Source organism: Rhipicephalus sanguineus, chromosome 4, assembly GCF_013339695.2.
Source record: "Rhipicephalus sanguineus isolate Rsan-2018 chromosome 4, BIME_Rsan_1.4, whole genome shotgun sequence".
In the NCBI taxonomy this organism is placed as follows: Eukaryota; Metazoa; Arthropoda; class Arachnida; order Ixodida; family Ixodidae; genus Rhipicephalus; species Rhipicephalus sanguineus.
The window spans coordinates 67938590-67954330 of NC_051179.1; the positions used below are offsets into that span (position 1 = coordinate 67938590).

The 15741-nt window shown below is 45.7% G+C and overlaps 1 protein-coding gene across 2 annotated transcripts in view; it reads right to left on the reverse strand.

Moving 5' to 3' along the window:
* Window positions 1-13591, reverse strand: part of LOC119390184 (uncharacterized) — a 33837-nt gene extending 20246 nt beyond the window's left edge. Inside the window, exons 1-5 of one of the 2 annotated variants that reach the window (XM_037657741.1) lie at window positions 13507-13591; window positions 10176-10342; window positions 8238-8510; window positions 4780-4888; window positions 811-839 (exon numbers count right to left, since the gene is read on the reverse strand). In XM_037657741.1, the coding sequence (XP_037513669.1) occupies window positions 811-839; window positions 4780-4888; window positions 8238-8510; window positions 10176-10342; window positions 13507-13564 (636 nt within the window). In that variant the 5' untranslated portion in view covers window positions 13565-13591. Of the gene's footprint in view, window positions 1-783; window positions 840-4779; window positions 4889-8237; window positions 8511-10175; window positions 10343-13506 lie in introns of both variants that reach the window. The other variant, XM_037657740.1, reaches the window with a different exon arrangement.
* Window positions 13592-15741: the final 2150 nt, after the last annotated feature.

Consider the following 15741-nt stretch of genomic DNA (forward strand, 5'->3'; position numbering starts at 1 on the left):
TGTGAGAGAAAGTAAGGAAGGCCAGAGAAGTTAGCTATAGATTATTTTTTTCTGTTTCCAACCATAACACTTCTACAGATAGAGAGAAGAATGGAAGACTGAAAGATGGAGAAAAAAGGCGTGACTCCATATCATTCATGATAGAACGTCTTTTACGGAGACCGTAGTGCTGTTTGTTTGTCGTCCGGCGTTGTTACTTTTCGCGCTTTGTGTTACGATCAGTACGACCTTGAAGAAGCCGTATTTTGTTGTTGTTGCTGTTGTTGTTTGTATTTTTTTTTCTGATTTCGATAAACAATGAACGAGTGTGGTCGACAGACCCGGATGACTTTATAAGTATACAATGGCAAGGAATCAATATACATTTGCGGTTGAAAGCAAGTGGTAACAAGGGCTTGATGCTGGTCGACTGCGACTATCAAATGCACTCTTATTCCCCAATTTGAGCGCAAACAATCACAGGAAAGCAACAATTTTTTATCATTGTTTTCTAAAATCATAGGCAACTGCTTTGGCTTGGTTGGCTATCCTACACGTGGGGTGAGAGAAATGGGCAGTAATAGATAAGATAGAGAAGAAAGAACAAGAGTAAGAAAAGGAAGAAATGAGCAGTTAGTGTGAACACACATAGCACGAACTCGCTGTGGTAGTTCATAGACGCTCCAGAAGTCCAGTCGTCATCGAAAAACCCAGTAGCGCTTTCGTGGCCTTGTGCGTGCACGGAACAGTGGGAGAAAAGGCACATTAGCATCTAGCCGAATGTAAGTACACCGAACGAGTCACCTTTGTATTTATAAACGTTGTGTTCACCTTGCAGTGGTAGATGTAGGGATCGTGCACTGAAAAGAAAAAAAAATATCAAAGATGCCAGCCCAGCCTCCACCCTCTCTTTGTTCTGAAAACTTGCTGCAGAATCATGGTGTATTCAGCAAAGTGTAATCCCAGAAGCCAACCTGAATATCGTGCGTCCGGCTTCCCACTCATGCAAGGTATATGAAGAGGGGCCGGTAACGACAGAGACAGGTGTCTAAAGATTACAGCGGATGAAATAGCACTGTTGACGCTACAAAACAATTGTTCATATGAACAACTATTTTCTTCAGGCCTGCCATTGATTTTTTTTTTTTACGCGAAACTGGAACTGGCGTCGTGGGCCCAACACCGATTATATACTTAGTTTTGTTCTCACTCCGAACCACAGCTCGTCATCGACGCCCATATTCAGCGCTCACCGAATTAGTTTATGAAACGAAAGAGCAACCCTTGTTGCCCCTTCGTGTGCCACGATGGACATGAACCGCATAGCTCTGTGTCAAGTTCACAGGGTGCCACGAAATAAATAATTGATTTCGCATGATTTCGAATTGCTGTAAGATCCTCTCCTCTACTAGGCCCTTTTCATTGCCACTGTGGGCGATGTAGTCCAGAACTCTCTCAACTATCATGTTTTCAACTACCGGTCTTCTTCATATTGTGACGTAGCCGTTGACACGCCTTTTAATGTGCCTTCACGACTTGGCGAGCCGATCACAACCGAGGCACTGAACAATCTCCAGATGTGTCTCCACAAGCGAAGATGATAAAGAACACCATGTGATGATGATGATAATGTACAGATGATGAATAAGTATCTGATAAATGCCCACAATATACCCAGAACATTGCTGCATAGCAACTGATTTCCATTTTCTTGTCGTTTCATAAGATTATTCAACAACAGCAGCACTAGTGCTGTCTTCTGAGTAAAGTTCACATGACTCGTGCTTCTCCCCGGATTGTACTTTGAATAAAGGGCAGCCCAGTGTCATTTCGTCTATGAGCTACAAAGCTGTATTTGCTAGACAGCTACTTCAGCTGGCTATCACAGCTGATGCGTGATATTAAACACTTGCTTTAACAACCGCGTGCGAGTCTGTTTCCGCTTAAACGTCGCATAGGAACAATGGAATTGGGCAGTGATTAAGGGAACTGATTATTCGTAAAGAACACTGTAACTGACGGCTAAGGAATCTCCGTGGAGAATACGGCTTTTAGCTGAAGGACTTAAGGACTTAAACGACACCCGAGAGAACTTACGACGAACTGACTAACGGGGTTTTAGATTACAGAAGCCGAATAAGGTCACTTGTTCGGGATTCAAGTATGGTGCTATTTGTTCTGCTGTACGGTGCTATTTGGCACAAAGTGTCGGCACTTTGATCTTGACCTTTTATACTCTTATTTTGCCTAATAAGTGCTTCTAAGGGCAGAAGACTGCCCCGCCACGGTGGTCTAGTACTTATGGCGCTCGAGTGCTGACCCAAGGTCGCGTGATCGAATCCCGGCCGCGGCGGCTGCATTTTCAATGGAGGCTAAAATGTTTGATGACCGTGTACTTAGGTTTAGGTGCACGTTAAAGAACCCCAGGTGGTCGAAATTTCCGGAGCCCCCCCCCCCCCCCCACTACGGCGTCGCTCATAATCATATCGTGGTTTCGGGACGTTAAACCCCAGATATTAATTAATTAAGGGCAGAGGACTTGTGAACGTTACGCACAGGCAGCTCATTCCGAATGTGCATCACCGCTTTTCTGGTAAACTGCTGCTGGCCATGCAACTTTAAGTGACCCTAAAGGAAAAGCAGTAAAACTAATGTTATGAAACTTGAACAACAATAATAAAATTTCCTTCTGCAATAATTAATGCGTCACTCCGGGCGTGACAGAAGGCACGATAAGCGAGCAAAGACACAAAAACCGAACTGCTGATGGAAGCACCGCCGTGCGATTCTTACCATGACTTCACTGCCTACACCGTGTGACTTAAAGGGGTGGTGCCATTACATTTCGAGGCTATAACAAGCCTGCTGTGGGTTTCCCCTAAATGCAAGGACATTCCACACGAAGGGTCGGACACAGCAAACGTTTAGAATATATTTTAATTCACTTCCAAAGTGTACCTAAATGCCCATTCTCCCGATCGAAACCCATCGCTAGCGCGCCAACTCTGACATAGATCTGTAGGATGGGAAACGAAAGTTGTAGTGACGTCACACCAGATCTGCTGTAGTAACGTGAGTGACCTCCTGAACTCTACCACTTCCGCAACGTACGTACCGGCTGTAATGAACTAGAATATATTCTAATTCACTATAGAACCAGCAAAGCATCGGTTGCTACATCACTCGCCGAGTTTCGATAGCTTCCTGGCTAAGTGCGTCACAGCCTTGTGTGGTCACGTGACCACGCCTCCTACACTTCTACGTCACTGCCCAACCTCGGCGCCCAGAAACCGAAACCGAAAGTTGTCCACATCAAGCGGCGATATTAAATAATTTAGCGAGAATACATGAATTTTGGTGCGTGCATCATGCTTCCTGGAGCTATAGGAAACGCTTACAGCAAAGAACGCGCAAGCCACAAATTTAGTGGCACCACCCCTTTAATGATCTTTCATGGCATTTGCACCAGCTTAGTTAAATTTTCATTTGTAAGACTGAACTAAAATAAAGGTACAAGATCTTAAGTCGGAACTTGAAAGCTTTGCCATTACCTTATCACTATTTTTAATAAGAACCTTGGATTCACCTGGAGTTCACCCAGGTGAACTACATTTATTTATTATTAATATACGCATAAGAAGAGAAGAGAAGATGCTTTTAATGAGAAGAAGGAGGAGAGGTCGGCCTGGAAAGCGGGTTCTAGCCTGCTACTCCTTACGGGGGTAAGGGGAAAGGGTAAAAAACATAGAATAACAGCAAGAAGTGCGCGAAACTTGTGGTTGTTGGGATACTTTTGCCGGCCAAAAGTGCTTACACCTTATGAATAGTCAAGAAATAGCAACTTTTCCACTTTCTTGTTAAACTGATGGCCATAACTCCCAACTACAGAAGTACAGCGCGGCATTCCACCACGAGAAAGTATTGACCACCGCCAAACGTTGAACCTGCGCCATTTTCTTTAGGAGTGGGACACGATAGACGCAGAGACGATATTTTAAGGTAGCGGGTGAAGGTGAACATTGTTAGGATTGTTGCCTAACACTGGTATTGATGAAAGGTTTTAAAGCTAGAATGGTGCTTGTTTGTTTGTTGATACGCATTTGCGTTGTTCCAAGGCATTGAGCCAGCCTTCATTATCGACAGTTCACGCCAATGAAACCACTTTGTCCTTGCTGTTGCTTTGAGCTATGACATGGGCTATATTCAAGCGAAAGCTTTCTTCCGCTACTTGGCCCAGTTTGGGTGGACGATTGCCGATCTCGCACAATCAGAACTGCGAGGAGAGTCAGGAGCTGGCTTGTTTGACCGAGTAAGGCAACATTGATCGCTGGGTTTACGTCCAGGCAGACAACTTTCCGCTGGCTCCTTTGTGGCCTAGTAGCTTATCTGGGCCTGTATTCACAAAAATGTGTTAGGCCTAAATTTTCGTAAGACAATATTTCAGCTAATCACGATGTGGGACATATCATTAGCAAAGTCGGCTGACCAATGGGGCAACGTACTTACGAAAGAGAAGTTTTCTTAATTCGGCTCCTGGGTCCAGATGCACAAAACTCTTACGTAAGTGCTCCTCTCATTGGCCTTCTGAATTCGCTAATGATATGTCCAGCATTTGGATTGGCTGAAATGTTCTTTTACTAGCAATTCTAGCGTAAGTGCTTTTTTGTGAATATAGTCCCCGAGTCGATAGGAATATGCACGAACGCAAAACTTCTGCATTGCATATGACATATTGCTACGGCAAAGACGAAAGTAATCTCGAAGCGGTGGTAATAAGCACTCATTTCTTATTCCACTCACCAGGTCGTGGTAAGTCGTAAAACGTGACGTTCTTGTTGTCGCATTTACCGTTGAGACAAAGGCCAACTGCTATATTATCTCCGTTTTTTCCGTTGTTTTTTATAGCGGCCTGTTTTGGGTGAAAACACATGTGGAATTCCGGTCAGCTTTGATGTCATCACTGCGTTTGTTCTTTCGTAAGTGTACGTGCTAGCAGCCTGGAGCTTTGCGCTAGTAGCTAACCATACGTGAAATTAACAGTAGTAGTATAATTCTTACGCACACCACCAGTCCACAAAATGCGAACTGAGACACGCTATTTACTAGTGATAAAAGAAGTTAAGACTTGCACTAACCACCCAAATGCGGCCTCGGCTGCAGCTTATCTCATGCAAAGGTGTGCAGACGCGCAATTCAGAACACCTATCACAATCACTCCATACAGAGATTAAAGGTCCGCCACTTGTCGGAACAATGCGGTTACACATAGGTCGCCGAGATACCAAGGTGGATTACTCAAAAAGCAGCTTGTCGTCGAGGCGTGCTAACACTTCCGAGAGGAAATGCCTCTGGGAGCTGTAGTGAGGACAGTGACAGATATTGTGTTCAATGGTTTCCTCGCTGCCTCAATAGTCACAGGCAGCACTTTCTGTCATTTCGATGCGGCAAGCAATTACGTTTGTAAATGAAACTTCAAGCCACAAGCAGAGAATGGTTCTCACGGATCGGTGTAGTCCAGATGGACTTTGGAGTCAGAAGGACGGGTCCACGCGGCGAAGGCCGACATGTAGCAACTCGGGCGTATTTCATACAAATACTGCGACATCACGATCTATGATCTTACCTATTTTTCTTTCTATCTGTCTCCCCCTTACGCCTCCCCAATGCAGGGTAGCAAACTAGATACTTATCTTCCAGTTAACCTGCTTCCTTTCTGCATAACATTTACCTCTCTCTCTCTCTCTATGCGTTTCGACTAATGCGGCTTTCGCACCAGACTGGCATCTAAAACTAAATATAGAAGCGAAAGTCAATTTCACTCCGTGAGAATCAATCCCGTAAAAAGGCATCACATAATTTCTCACGATGCTATAAGAGTTTCAAGAGGCGCTTCATTTATATTGCGACTGTTCGCCGTTGAAGGTTCTTGGGTACCGCCCTTGTAGCACGTGCAGCGTTTTCGAACTCAGCACAACGAGGGGGAGCGTCGTCCTTGAGGTCATTGTATTGTGTATAGTGGAAGTACCGTTAGTGGAAGAAAGTATAGTGGAAGTACCGCGAGTGTGGAACACCTTTTTTCTGCCTGCTGGCGTTACAAAGCACGTGATCTTTCTGCGAGCTGGCAGGTGCCGAATAATCCCGCGCATACTACCCGAAGCCATTCAGGCTCGCAGAACGAGACGCTCGCTATGAATGAACGAAGGTCACACTCGCCGTCATGGCTGCTTGCGGCGCTGACTATCACTCCCAAGTTTAAATGCACATATATACTCCATAAAGTAGATGGGATGACCGCCGCTGTAGCTCAGTGGGTAGAGCATCATACGCGTTATTCGAAGGTCGTAGGTTCGGTCCCTGCCAGCGGCAAGTTAACTTTTCCTCCACTTTACTTTCTTCAAATTTACATCATAATTACTACAAAATAACATCCCCTATACTTTCCTATACATCCCCTATACTATCAATCAGGTGATAGAGAAATGCGCGGAATACAACCAACCCCTATAAATAGCCTTCATAGATTACGAGAAGGCATTTGATTCGGTGGAGACATCAGCAGTCATGCAGGCACTGCGGAATCAGGGCATCGACGAAGCCTATATAAACATAATGGAAGAAATCTACAGCGGATCCACAGCCACTATAGTCCTCCATAAAGAAAGCGACCGAATCCCAATAAAGAAGGAGGTACAGCAGGGAGACACGATCTCTCCAATGCTATTCACCGCGTGTTTACAGGAGCTTTTCAGGGCCCTAGATTGGGAAGAATTAGGGATAAGAGTTAATGGAGAGTATCTCAGTAACCAGTGATTCGCTGATGACTTTACAGTGATGAGTAACGCGGGAGACGAATTACAGCTCATGATTACTGAACTGGATACGGAAAGTAGAAGAGTAGGTCTGAAAATTAATATGCATAAAACTAAAGTAATGTGGAACAATCTTGGCAGAGAACAGCGCTTTTCGACAGGTGGCGAGACACTGGAAGTTGTAAAGGAGTACGTCTACTTAGGACAGGTAGTAACCGCGGAGCCGAACCATCAGAGTGAAATAACCAGAAGAATAAGGATGGGATGGGGCTCATTCGGCAAGCATTATCAAATCATGAATGGTAGTCTACCACTATCCCTCAAGAGGAAGGTATATAACAGCTGCATCTTACCGGTACTTACCTACGGAGCAGAAACCTGGAGACTTGCAAAGAGAGTACAACTTAAATTGAGGACGACGCAGCGAGCGATGGAAAGGAAAATGATAGGTGTAACCTTAACAGACAGGAAGAGAGCAGAGTGGGTCAGGGAACAAACGGGGGTTAAGGATATCATAGTTGAAATCAAGAAGAAGAAATGGATATGGGCCGGGCACGTAGCACGTCGGCAGGATAACCGGTGGTCATTAAGGATAACTGACTGGATTCCAAGAGATGGCAAACGCGTGAGGGGGAGACAGAAAGTTAGGTGGGTAGATGAGATGAAGTTTGTAGGTATAACGTGGCAGCAGAAAGCACAGGACCGGGTTGATTGGCGGAACATGGAAGAGGCCTTTGCCCTGCAGTGGGCGTAGACAGGCTGATGATGATGATAATACTTTCCTTAGTTTTCTTGTGTGTTCTAATTATTGTTTGACATTGGTGTTATTGCACAATGTGGCTCATTGGGCGATAAATGTTCTTGGACCGCTGGATCAAAAAAAAAAACGAATTTTTCAGTAGTATCCTGACGCCGCCTGCACCGCTTGCGGGCAGGCCGCCACATTAGCTCGCATGCTTTGGGAGTGCGGGCCGCTCGGGCTGATTTGCAGCAAGGCCGAGTGGTATGCGCTTCTGAGCAGCCCAAACCTTCAAGCCCAAATCCTCGCCGTCCAGTGCGCCCGCGACAGGTCTGTTAGGCTAGACCTGCCAGTCCCCACGTGGGAGTAGCCGGGTGGCGCGAGGCAACCTCAGCGTCTCTTGCACGTGACTGCTCGAGTAAAACCGTGCAACACTGCGTTGTACGCATACGAACGCTACGCTCTAGACTCGCCTACCACACTGCGTACTAAAACTGCAGATATCCTATTTCACCCTTGCTTTTTTTTTCTTTTGTAGATTCCACGGGCCCGTAAGATTAACATGAACTAGCGCAATAGTTGTACCCGCTGCCTTAACATTCAAACTTCATGCCACCGTGTTAACTAAGAGTACAAGCGTGGCAAGACCCGAGCGTAAATGACGACCGCAAATAAAAAAAAACTAAGATGATCATATTCAGCTATCTTACCAGGCATGGCGTTCCATTTTCGACGCTGCCGTTCTTGGCAAGAATTCCACCTTGTGGGGTAGTTTCCGTCGGGACAGGGGATTCTGTCGGCTGGACGAAGCTTTCGTTGCCACTGGTGACAGACATATCACACGATTCCACTTCGGCTTTACTCGTTGCCTGGGCACTCCTGGCCGAGATCTCTGGCTCTGCATCGTCCTCGTAGGAATCGTCATAGTCATCAGTAGGTTCTCTTCCTCTAACGGAGCATGAGCACGTGCTCGCCACGAACACCTATGTAGTTATAGGAAATTCATGCTATATAAAAAGGGCGCTGTAAACTAGGTCCATGTTTCGTGGCAACTTATTTAAAGCGGCCTTTCACATATCGTAATCTATGCATCCCGGTCTATTTTCCTCTTGTTGATCCGTAACAAAATGTCGGGCTGCTAACTATTTCTGAATAACTTGCAGTGCTACGCGAGCAAGTGAAATGGCATTTACGATGCTCATTCTCTCATTTTCCAAGGCTTAATTCACCAGAATATCTCGTTCAGCATTTACAGCAGTCAAATGGTTCGCCGATATCCTGCCAATAATACATGTTCCCTGGTTAGGCTATAGCTGGTATTTACAGGCGAACAGCAAGAGCAGCGGTTACAAGCTCGATACTCTGATCTGTCTGTCCAACCATCCATTTCCTACTTTAATAAAATCATTTGCGTTTCTTTTGCTGTCATATGTCAGTTTTACGCCGACACCGACTTTATGCCGCCTAGAGAATGTTCACGTGCAAGTTATTCATCACAATCCCACACATTTCGAGCTATAGGGATGTTTTCTGACATTCCTGTTTCAAGAAAAGCTGCAGAAGCGTACTTAAATTCTAATAAGTTTTAATAATAAGATTTTTTTTTAATCGAGTTGCCACATTTGGCAAAGCACCAGTTGCAAATTAGGGCAAAACGAGGACCACTGGGAAAGCGTTGTTCTTCCCGACGGGGCCTCTGATGCTTCCCAAGCTATTTTTTGCAGGCACAGGGCTTCACTGAAGCCGTTATAAGGGTCTCGTACTCGTGAACCCTTTCGCCGTTTTTGTCAGTGAATACATTTCCATATTTTGGAGGCTTGAATGAACTTATGCGGAGTTGCTGTAATGGATTGTAATATAAGCGTATACGAAATTGCTCCGCGAACTAGTGGTCGGAGATGCGTTTAAGCTAACGCGTAGTAGGAAGCCCCCATGATTGTTCTAGGTCATCGCAAGGCAGGCAAAGAAAAACGGAAGAATCGCAGACGTGGGCACAACTTTCCTCCTCACCGTGTGCTCCTCTTTCCAAAAGGAAATGAGAAACCAATATATATATATATATATATATATATATATATATATATATATCAATAAGCATTTTAATGGTTCTAGTAACGCTGCAATGTTCCTCCCTCTGTCGTTTTCTCGAGTAATCAGCTTTTACTGCGCTGAGACTAAGCATACTCTTTGGAAGCCGTGTTGGGTGAAAACGATCAGCATGTACACATCGCGCGCGCTTTTATGTATGTATCTGTCATTTCATGCATTGTCTGATTCACCTAGATAAGTTTATTGAGTCTAACAAGTATATACGCTATGTTTTGCTGTTGGCCCTTGTACCTCGATTTTAGTCATTATAGCTAACTGCCATATGTACACGCCCGATGTCTCATTGGGGCGCTTCTTTTATTATTTTTTTTTATATACCCTTTGATACAGATACGTGTAAGGCATTTCCTGCGCGCCCTGCCATTTACGCGGGGCTTTTGCAAAACACAGCGGAAATATTTTTAGGAAGCTGACTTGCGGCTTGCCCAATGCCGCTCGAAATAAGACTTGTTATGGAAGTGTAAGTTATTACTATGGCTTCAACCTGAGTTTATGCCGTTAAAAAAAATGTTCGCAATAGCAACAACTTTGAAACCTACATTTTTTCCAATATCAATGGACGGAACTTGACACGATCTCGAAGTGGCTTTCGGCCCTCCTGATGCAGGTGCTCCTTCGCCCAATGTTGGCGGATCAGTGTTTTCGTCACTGTCGTCCTCTTCTAGGTCAGTGTTGACACATACGGGCAGTAAACTTAGGAAGAATGCTGAAAACAATTTTTGTTAGAAAGAAAGACAGGAAAGTCGCAGCAGTTCTCACTTGATTTATATGCCTTTTAATTATTTACACAGTTTACATCTGAAAAAAATTGATTAACAGACCGAGTCGTTCTACAAAATACGTGGTTTTCTCAAAACTGCATTAGGAAAACCAGAACATCAGATAGGCCAGTGCATTTTTCGTAATATTCTGAGTTGAGTTCAGTTGAGATTTTCTGTCTTTCAGTGGGTAAAATATGCTCTTTTCAAACGCGGTGCTATCATCCGTGCGTATGTGAACGCAATTGAGATTCGCTGAGTACAAGTACTTGAAGCCCTCCGAGGCCGTTCCATGAGCGCTGTAGAATAATACCATGTAATAGGGGTCTCAAACACGTGGAACATTACGCTAGCGGCCCTGCCCGGACACGACTGCCTGTGCCCCATATTCTTTTGTTTCTTGGTAAGTATGTTTATGAGCAACACGGACGTGACTGGTCAGAAAATATCGGCGTCCAGATTGCAGTCATTCTGTAGATCAGTAGGCTATCAATATGTTTCTCGAAACCTGACGTCAAATCTCATTCAGAACTGACCCGTATGTGAGATAGAGCAAAGCGCTTCCTTCAAATGGCAACGTTAGATCACATTTTATTCGCCTCCCCCCCCCCCCCCTCTTCCTTCTGTTTTCACTGTGCCGGCCCAGGCGGGAGACAATTTCGTGACCGCGGCCAGTTCGCTGAGGTGAGTTTGAGGCCTATGCCGTATAACGAGCCCCCATTATAAAGCGATAATTGAAAACAAGCAACCTGATGACAACAATATTGCCAGTTGTCAAGTGTCTCTTTACAAATAAATTTTTTCCACCGTCTTACTAAGGCCAGCTGTTTCTCTGATCATATAATAAATGGCATATGTTAACATCATCTATTCGCGCATTGTAGCTGAAGCAGGCAAGTTACAGTGTCGTTCATTGACACCTCCTTTGCTATGTCATTGATATGCTGACACTTCTTCAAATGTCTTGTCTGAGACAACAACAATAGACATTGTTCATGATCACCGCATCATCATGTGTACATTCCAGCAGACGCTTTAAAAATGCACATTGGACATTTTGCCCGACACCTATCGGATTATCTCGACCTCATATACCACGCTCAAAACTCAACAGGATTGTCAGTGTCAAACGTGGAATTTCAGCGTCGAATTCCACGCCTGCGGCGAGACCACCTCTACCACTTAGACGACTTTACATACTACAAGCCTCCTTCGTCATTCTCGGCATCACAAAGACAGCGCAGACGTCATCTGTAGCCGTCAAGCAAACCGCACTTGTACACCTGAATGAACAGCACAACGAACGCCTCCGACTTTAGACAGGCGGCTGTATTATCTCTAAAGACAAGCTGGTGCAGTGGTACACCCTGCGAAATATATAAATGCCTAATTCAAGAGCTGATATATTAGGTCAACGATGGCTGCAGAACTTGCTTATGTTGATGGTGCGCTGTGTCGATCGGGCAGCCACACAGTTGTGGTCTGTGTGTTGATTCGAAATCAGCTTTCCGATGACTCTGGTCACCGTATCATCAAAGGACTAATCGGTTGTGTGGCAGTGAAGTTGCCACAGAAATTCTACTCCTTCACAGCCAGGCAATCGATAAGGAAAAACAACATCGCCTGTCAGTGGATGCTGAGTCACCGTGGCATTTTTGGTAATGATAGTTCTGACGAAAGCGCCCAATCTTTCCCCGATAGTGTCCGCTGTATACAAATAAGTCTCGCTTTCGGCGCGAGGGCGAACAAATAAATGCCATAGCAACAAATTGGATTGTTATACAGAGTAAGGTTAGCAACTGACTCCTGTAGCACCCAGCCTTGTGTAAGTCAACAAAACGGCGGCGTAAGGAAACACGACCGCTGCGGCGAGCGAAGCGACCTTCGTGCTCTGTATCAGTTAATCGCAGACCAATCGGTGAGACCAGCACGTAGAAAGGGGTGAGCAGTCTGCTGATACCTGCAGAGATAAGCGACCGCGCCAAGCTGAACAAAAGGCTGAGCCATGCGAATCGAATACTACCTGATGTAATTATCTAATAACTCCTGCTCGCGGCATCGTGGAAAGCTAGGGCTAGTCATCCTCATACAATGGCGTAGGCACAAATTTGTTTCGGTGGGGGCACGTCCTACAATTGAAGTGGGTACCGGGCAGGCAGGTGTCGTCGAGTGTCATTTTGTGCTCTGCGTCACCTATGGTACGGTATGAAGAACTCTATTGAGTCCTGAGATCAACCCTGGGTTGACGCGAGCCGCTCCCTGGGACTTTCAACCCTGAGATCAACCCTGGGACTGTCAGACCAAGCCCTTCAGCCACATCGCGAGCCTTCTGGACAGCCCGCAATTGGTCGGGCAGTGCCACCCCCTGACTACGCCATTGTCGTCAAACCAGCCCTCTTCACGAACTGTGATGACCAGACCCTGCTGGATTTGAACTGAGTTACCGGTATTTCGGCTTTTTCGGCCCGCGAAAACCTCGGCGCATGGAATCGCATGTGAAAATTTGGTCATGCTACCACCGCCGATGCCGAACTGCCCGCTCATGAACTCCGGACTTCTGTCCCGCCGTGCAGTTGTTAGTTTTTTTCAGCATTAAGAACAGCAGCCTTTTCAAGGCTACAATTTTACAGTTGACAAGGACTTAGTGACAGGCACTAGTGATAAGGACTGTCCGAAAAAACAGGGGAAGCCAGGAGTGGACAGTGACGCTCTGACTTTCTGGGCATGGATGACACATCCTGCTCCAAACACTTTCTTCCATCACCCGTAAATACCTGTCAGTGCCTATCAGCTCTCGTGACGCAGAAAAATCATTCAGACGCTCGCTACGGTGACATTGTGCCTGAAAGGTGCCATTAGTTTAGTAAAGAAAGTACCAAGCATCAGCTGATGCTCAGCTCCAACAACTTCATTTAGTTTTAAATTGATGCAAGTGTTTATAAAGAAACTGTTACATGTACCAGATGTATTTTCAGTATTTTCACAGCATTTTCCGGTTTCCTCTATCTGGATTCGCAGAATCTGACATTATCCACCACATGAATTCAGGGCCTCTTCTCATGAACGCCCTCGAGCAGGCGTGTAAGCAAACACATTCGAGAAAGCGTCTTACCGCATGATAAAATCCAAGCTCCAGCTGTCGCAGTGCCACAAGAAAATGCTTTACGCATCACTTCTCTGCACTTCGATCCTCGCCGCACGAACTTTTATAAATGCTTTTGCGGTCGTCCGCTTAAATGCCACCGGCCATCGCGCGCCTCCGCGGCGTCGGAGCTATAGAACATACGTCATGTGCGGCGGGAGAATAACAGCTTTTTCTTTTGCTCAGCAAAGTCACGTATCATTTGTCGACACAACGAGTGCATGAAACATAGGTCTGATGTAGTAGTACATTTTAGCTGTGCTTTCTGTGGTGTCTATGAGTCCATAACCTGTCGTAGTCGATTAGCCGCTGTGGGGGTGTGTTGCTAAGCACGTAGGTGCAGGTTCGGTTCCGAACTTCGGCGGCTTCGTTTTCGGTAGAGGGTGCAAAATGCGAGAACGCCCTTTAGTTAGATATATATATATATATGTGTGTGTATACTGTTAAGAACTCTAGTGGTCTTAGTTTTCCCGGAGCCTCCACTACGACATGCGGTTGTTTTGTCACGTAGGTCCTGCGTTTTCGTTAAATTTGGCTTATTACGTCGGCCCTACGGTTACCTAACAGCAGCGTTTTAATCTTGAGGAGGAGCAGTTGAAGGAGAGCTTCGTTGGGTTCAGGCCGAACTAGCAGTGCAAGATGTGCCAGCTGTTGCCCCGCCCAAGTGTCTTTCTTTCTTTTTCAGAAAAGTTTGAAAAATTGGGCGCCCTTTAAGCGCACTTTACATAGACACCACCTGTGATTGACAGAGAATGGAATTTAATTCCAAGGCGTCATTGCGGGAGCACGGCGTGATGCCGTGCGCGGTAAGGCTCCCGTGCCATCATCTTCTGAGCCTTTCCGCCGCGAATTGGACATTGTCTTGAGGGTCTGCCTATGCTGTTGTAACCTCAGCCTAAGTGGAGATTTCAGTATGTACGTAAACTTCTAGCCGCTTTGCGAATTACCCGGTTACCGGAATCGAGAACGGCAGTGGAAAAGGTGGCATTACAACGTTTTGTGCCGTTTTCTCCAACCACAATGCGTTTGAAAATCCTCACTGACTTTGTCGATGTAAAACCATAAGAGCAGCGCATGCTAGCGATTATTTTACTGCCAACGCTTCGCACCAGAATTTCAGTAGAACGTCCGTATTAGCTCTGCTTGAGGTAAACTGTGTCGCTGAAAACCTCGAAGATGTGGGTTCGCTTCCATGCCATGTCGGCGTCTTCGGCCAGCCGGACTGCCCCAAGGTCTGGCCGCCGCCTGAGGAAGGGGGGCTCCGGTAGGGCTAGTCTCCCGGCCCCCGCCTCCCTTGACCCCAGCAAGGACAAAATAAAGTTGTCTCTCTCTCTCCATGCCATGTCGGCCGCATGCGGGTGAAATGCAAGAAGACCCGTGTACTTATATTTGGGCGCCCGTTAAAGGTGCCCAGGTGGTCTAAATTAATACGAAGTCGCCCGTTACGGCCATACTCGTATCGTGATTTTGGCGCGTAATACCTAAAAATTCAATTCAGTTAGCTTTCCATGTGCCTAGTTGGACTCGACATCATAAGATGTCGGTAGTAGCGCCATTGCAGCCGTAAACTACTCCGGCAGTCCTGTGAATACGCTAACCGTGAGAAGTTCGTAGGTACACTAAAATTTAATAAATTTAACTTTTTTACTTACGAATTTGAAAAAGAGCACAATTTCTGACCATGTGAAGAGCCAAGACTCTGGTAATTCTGAGAAAAAGGCATCTCCGGTCAAAATTTCACGACATAAATACTATGAAAGTCATCGTGAAAAGGTCTCAGAAACGTTTTATACCGAAACAGATCATGACGAACAGCCCCATGAGTGTCCGTAAGACCTTCCGCATAACCTACAACCAAGATGTGTTTTTTATTCCTTCAGTGCAGATGACCTTCTAACCGCGGAGCCGGTCACGTGCACCTTCTTGCTAAATGAATTCATTAACATTTATTATACTGAGAAGAACAAGAGTCGTTTTCTTCTCGCGTTCACAAAGCTTAGTTTCGTCACTTTCGCCCCTTAGATACTGACCTATGTGTCCATCTGTGTCAGTGATTTTAGTATGAACCATGAATACTTTTGTAAGAGTGTAAGAACCATGAAAGCATGTTGGTAATCCATAGAAACTGCTTTATTGAACAAAGGAACACGGAATGGAATGCAACGACGCGAACACAGCCGAAACAGTCTGACACTCCGCTGGCTG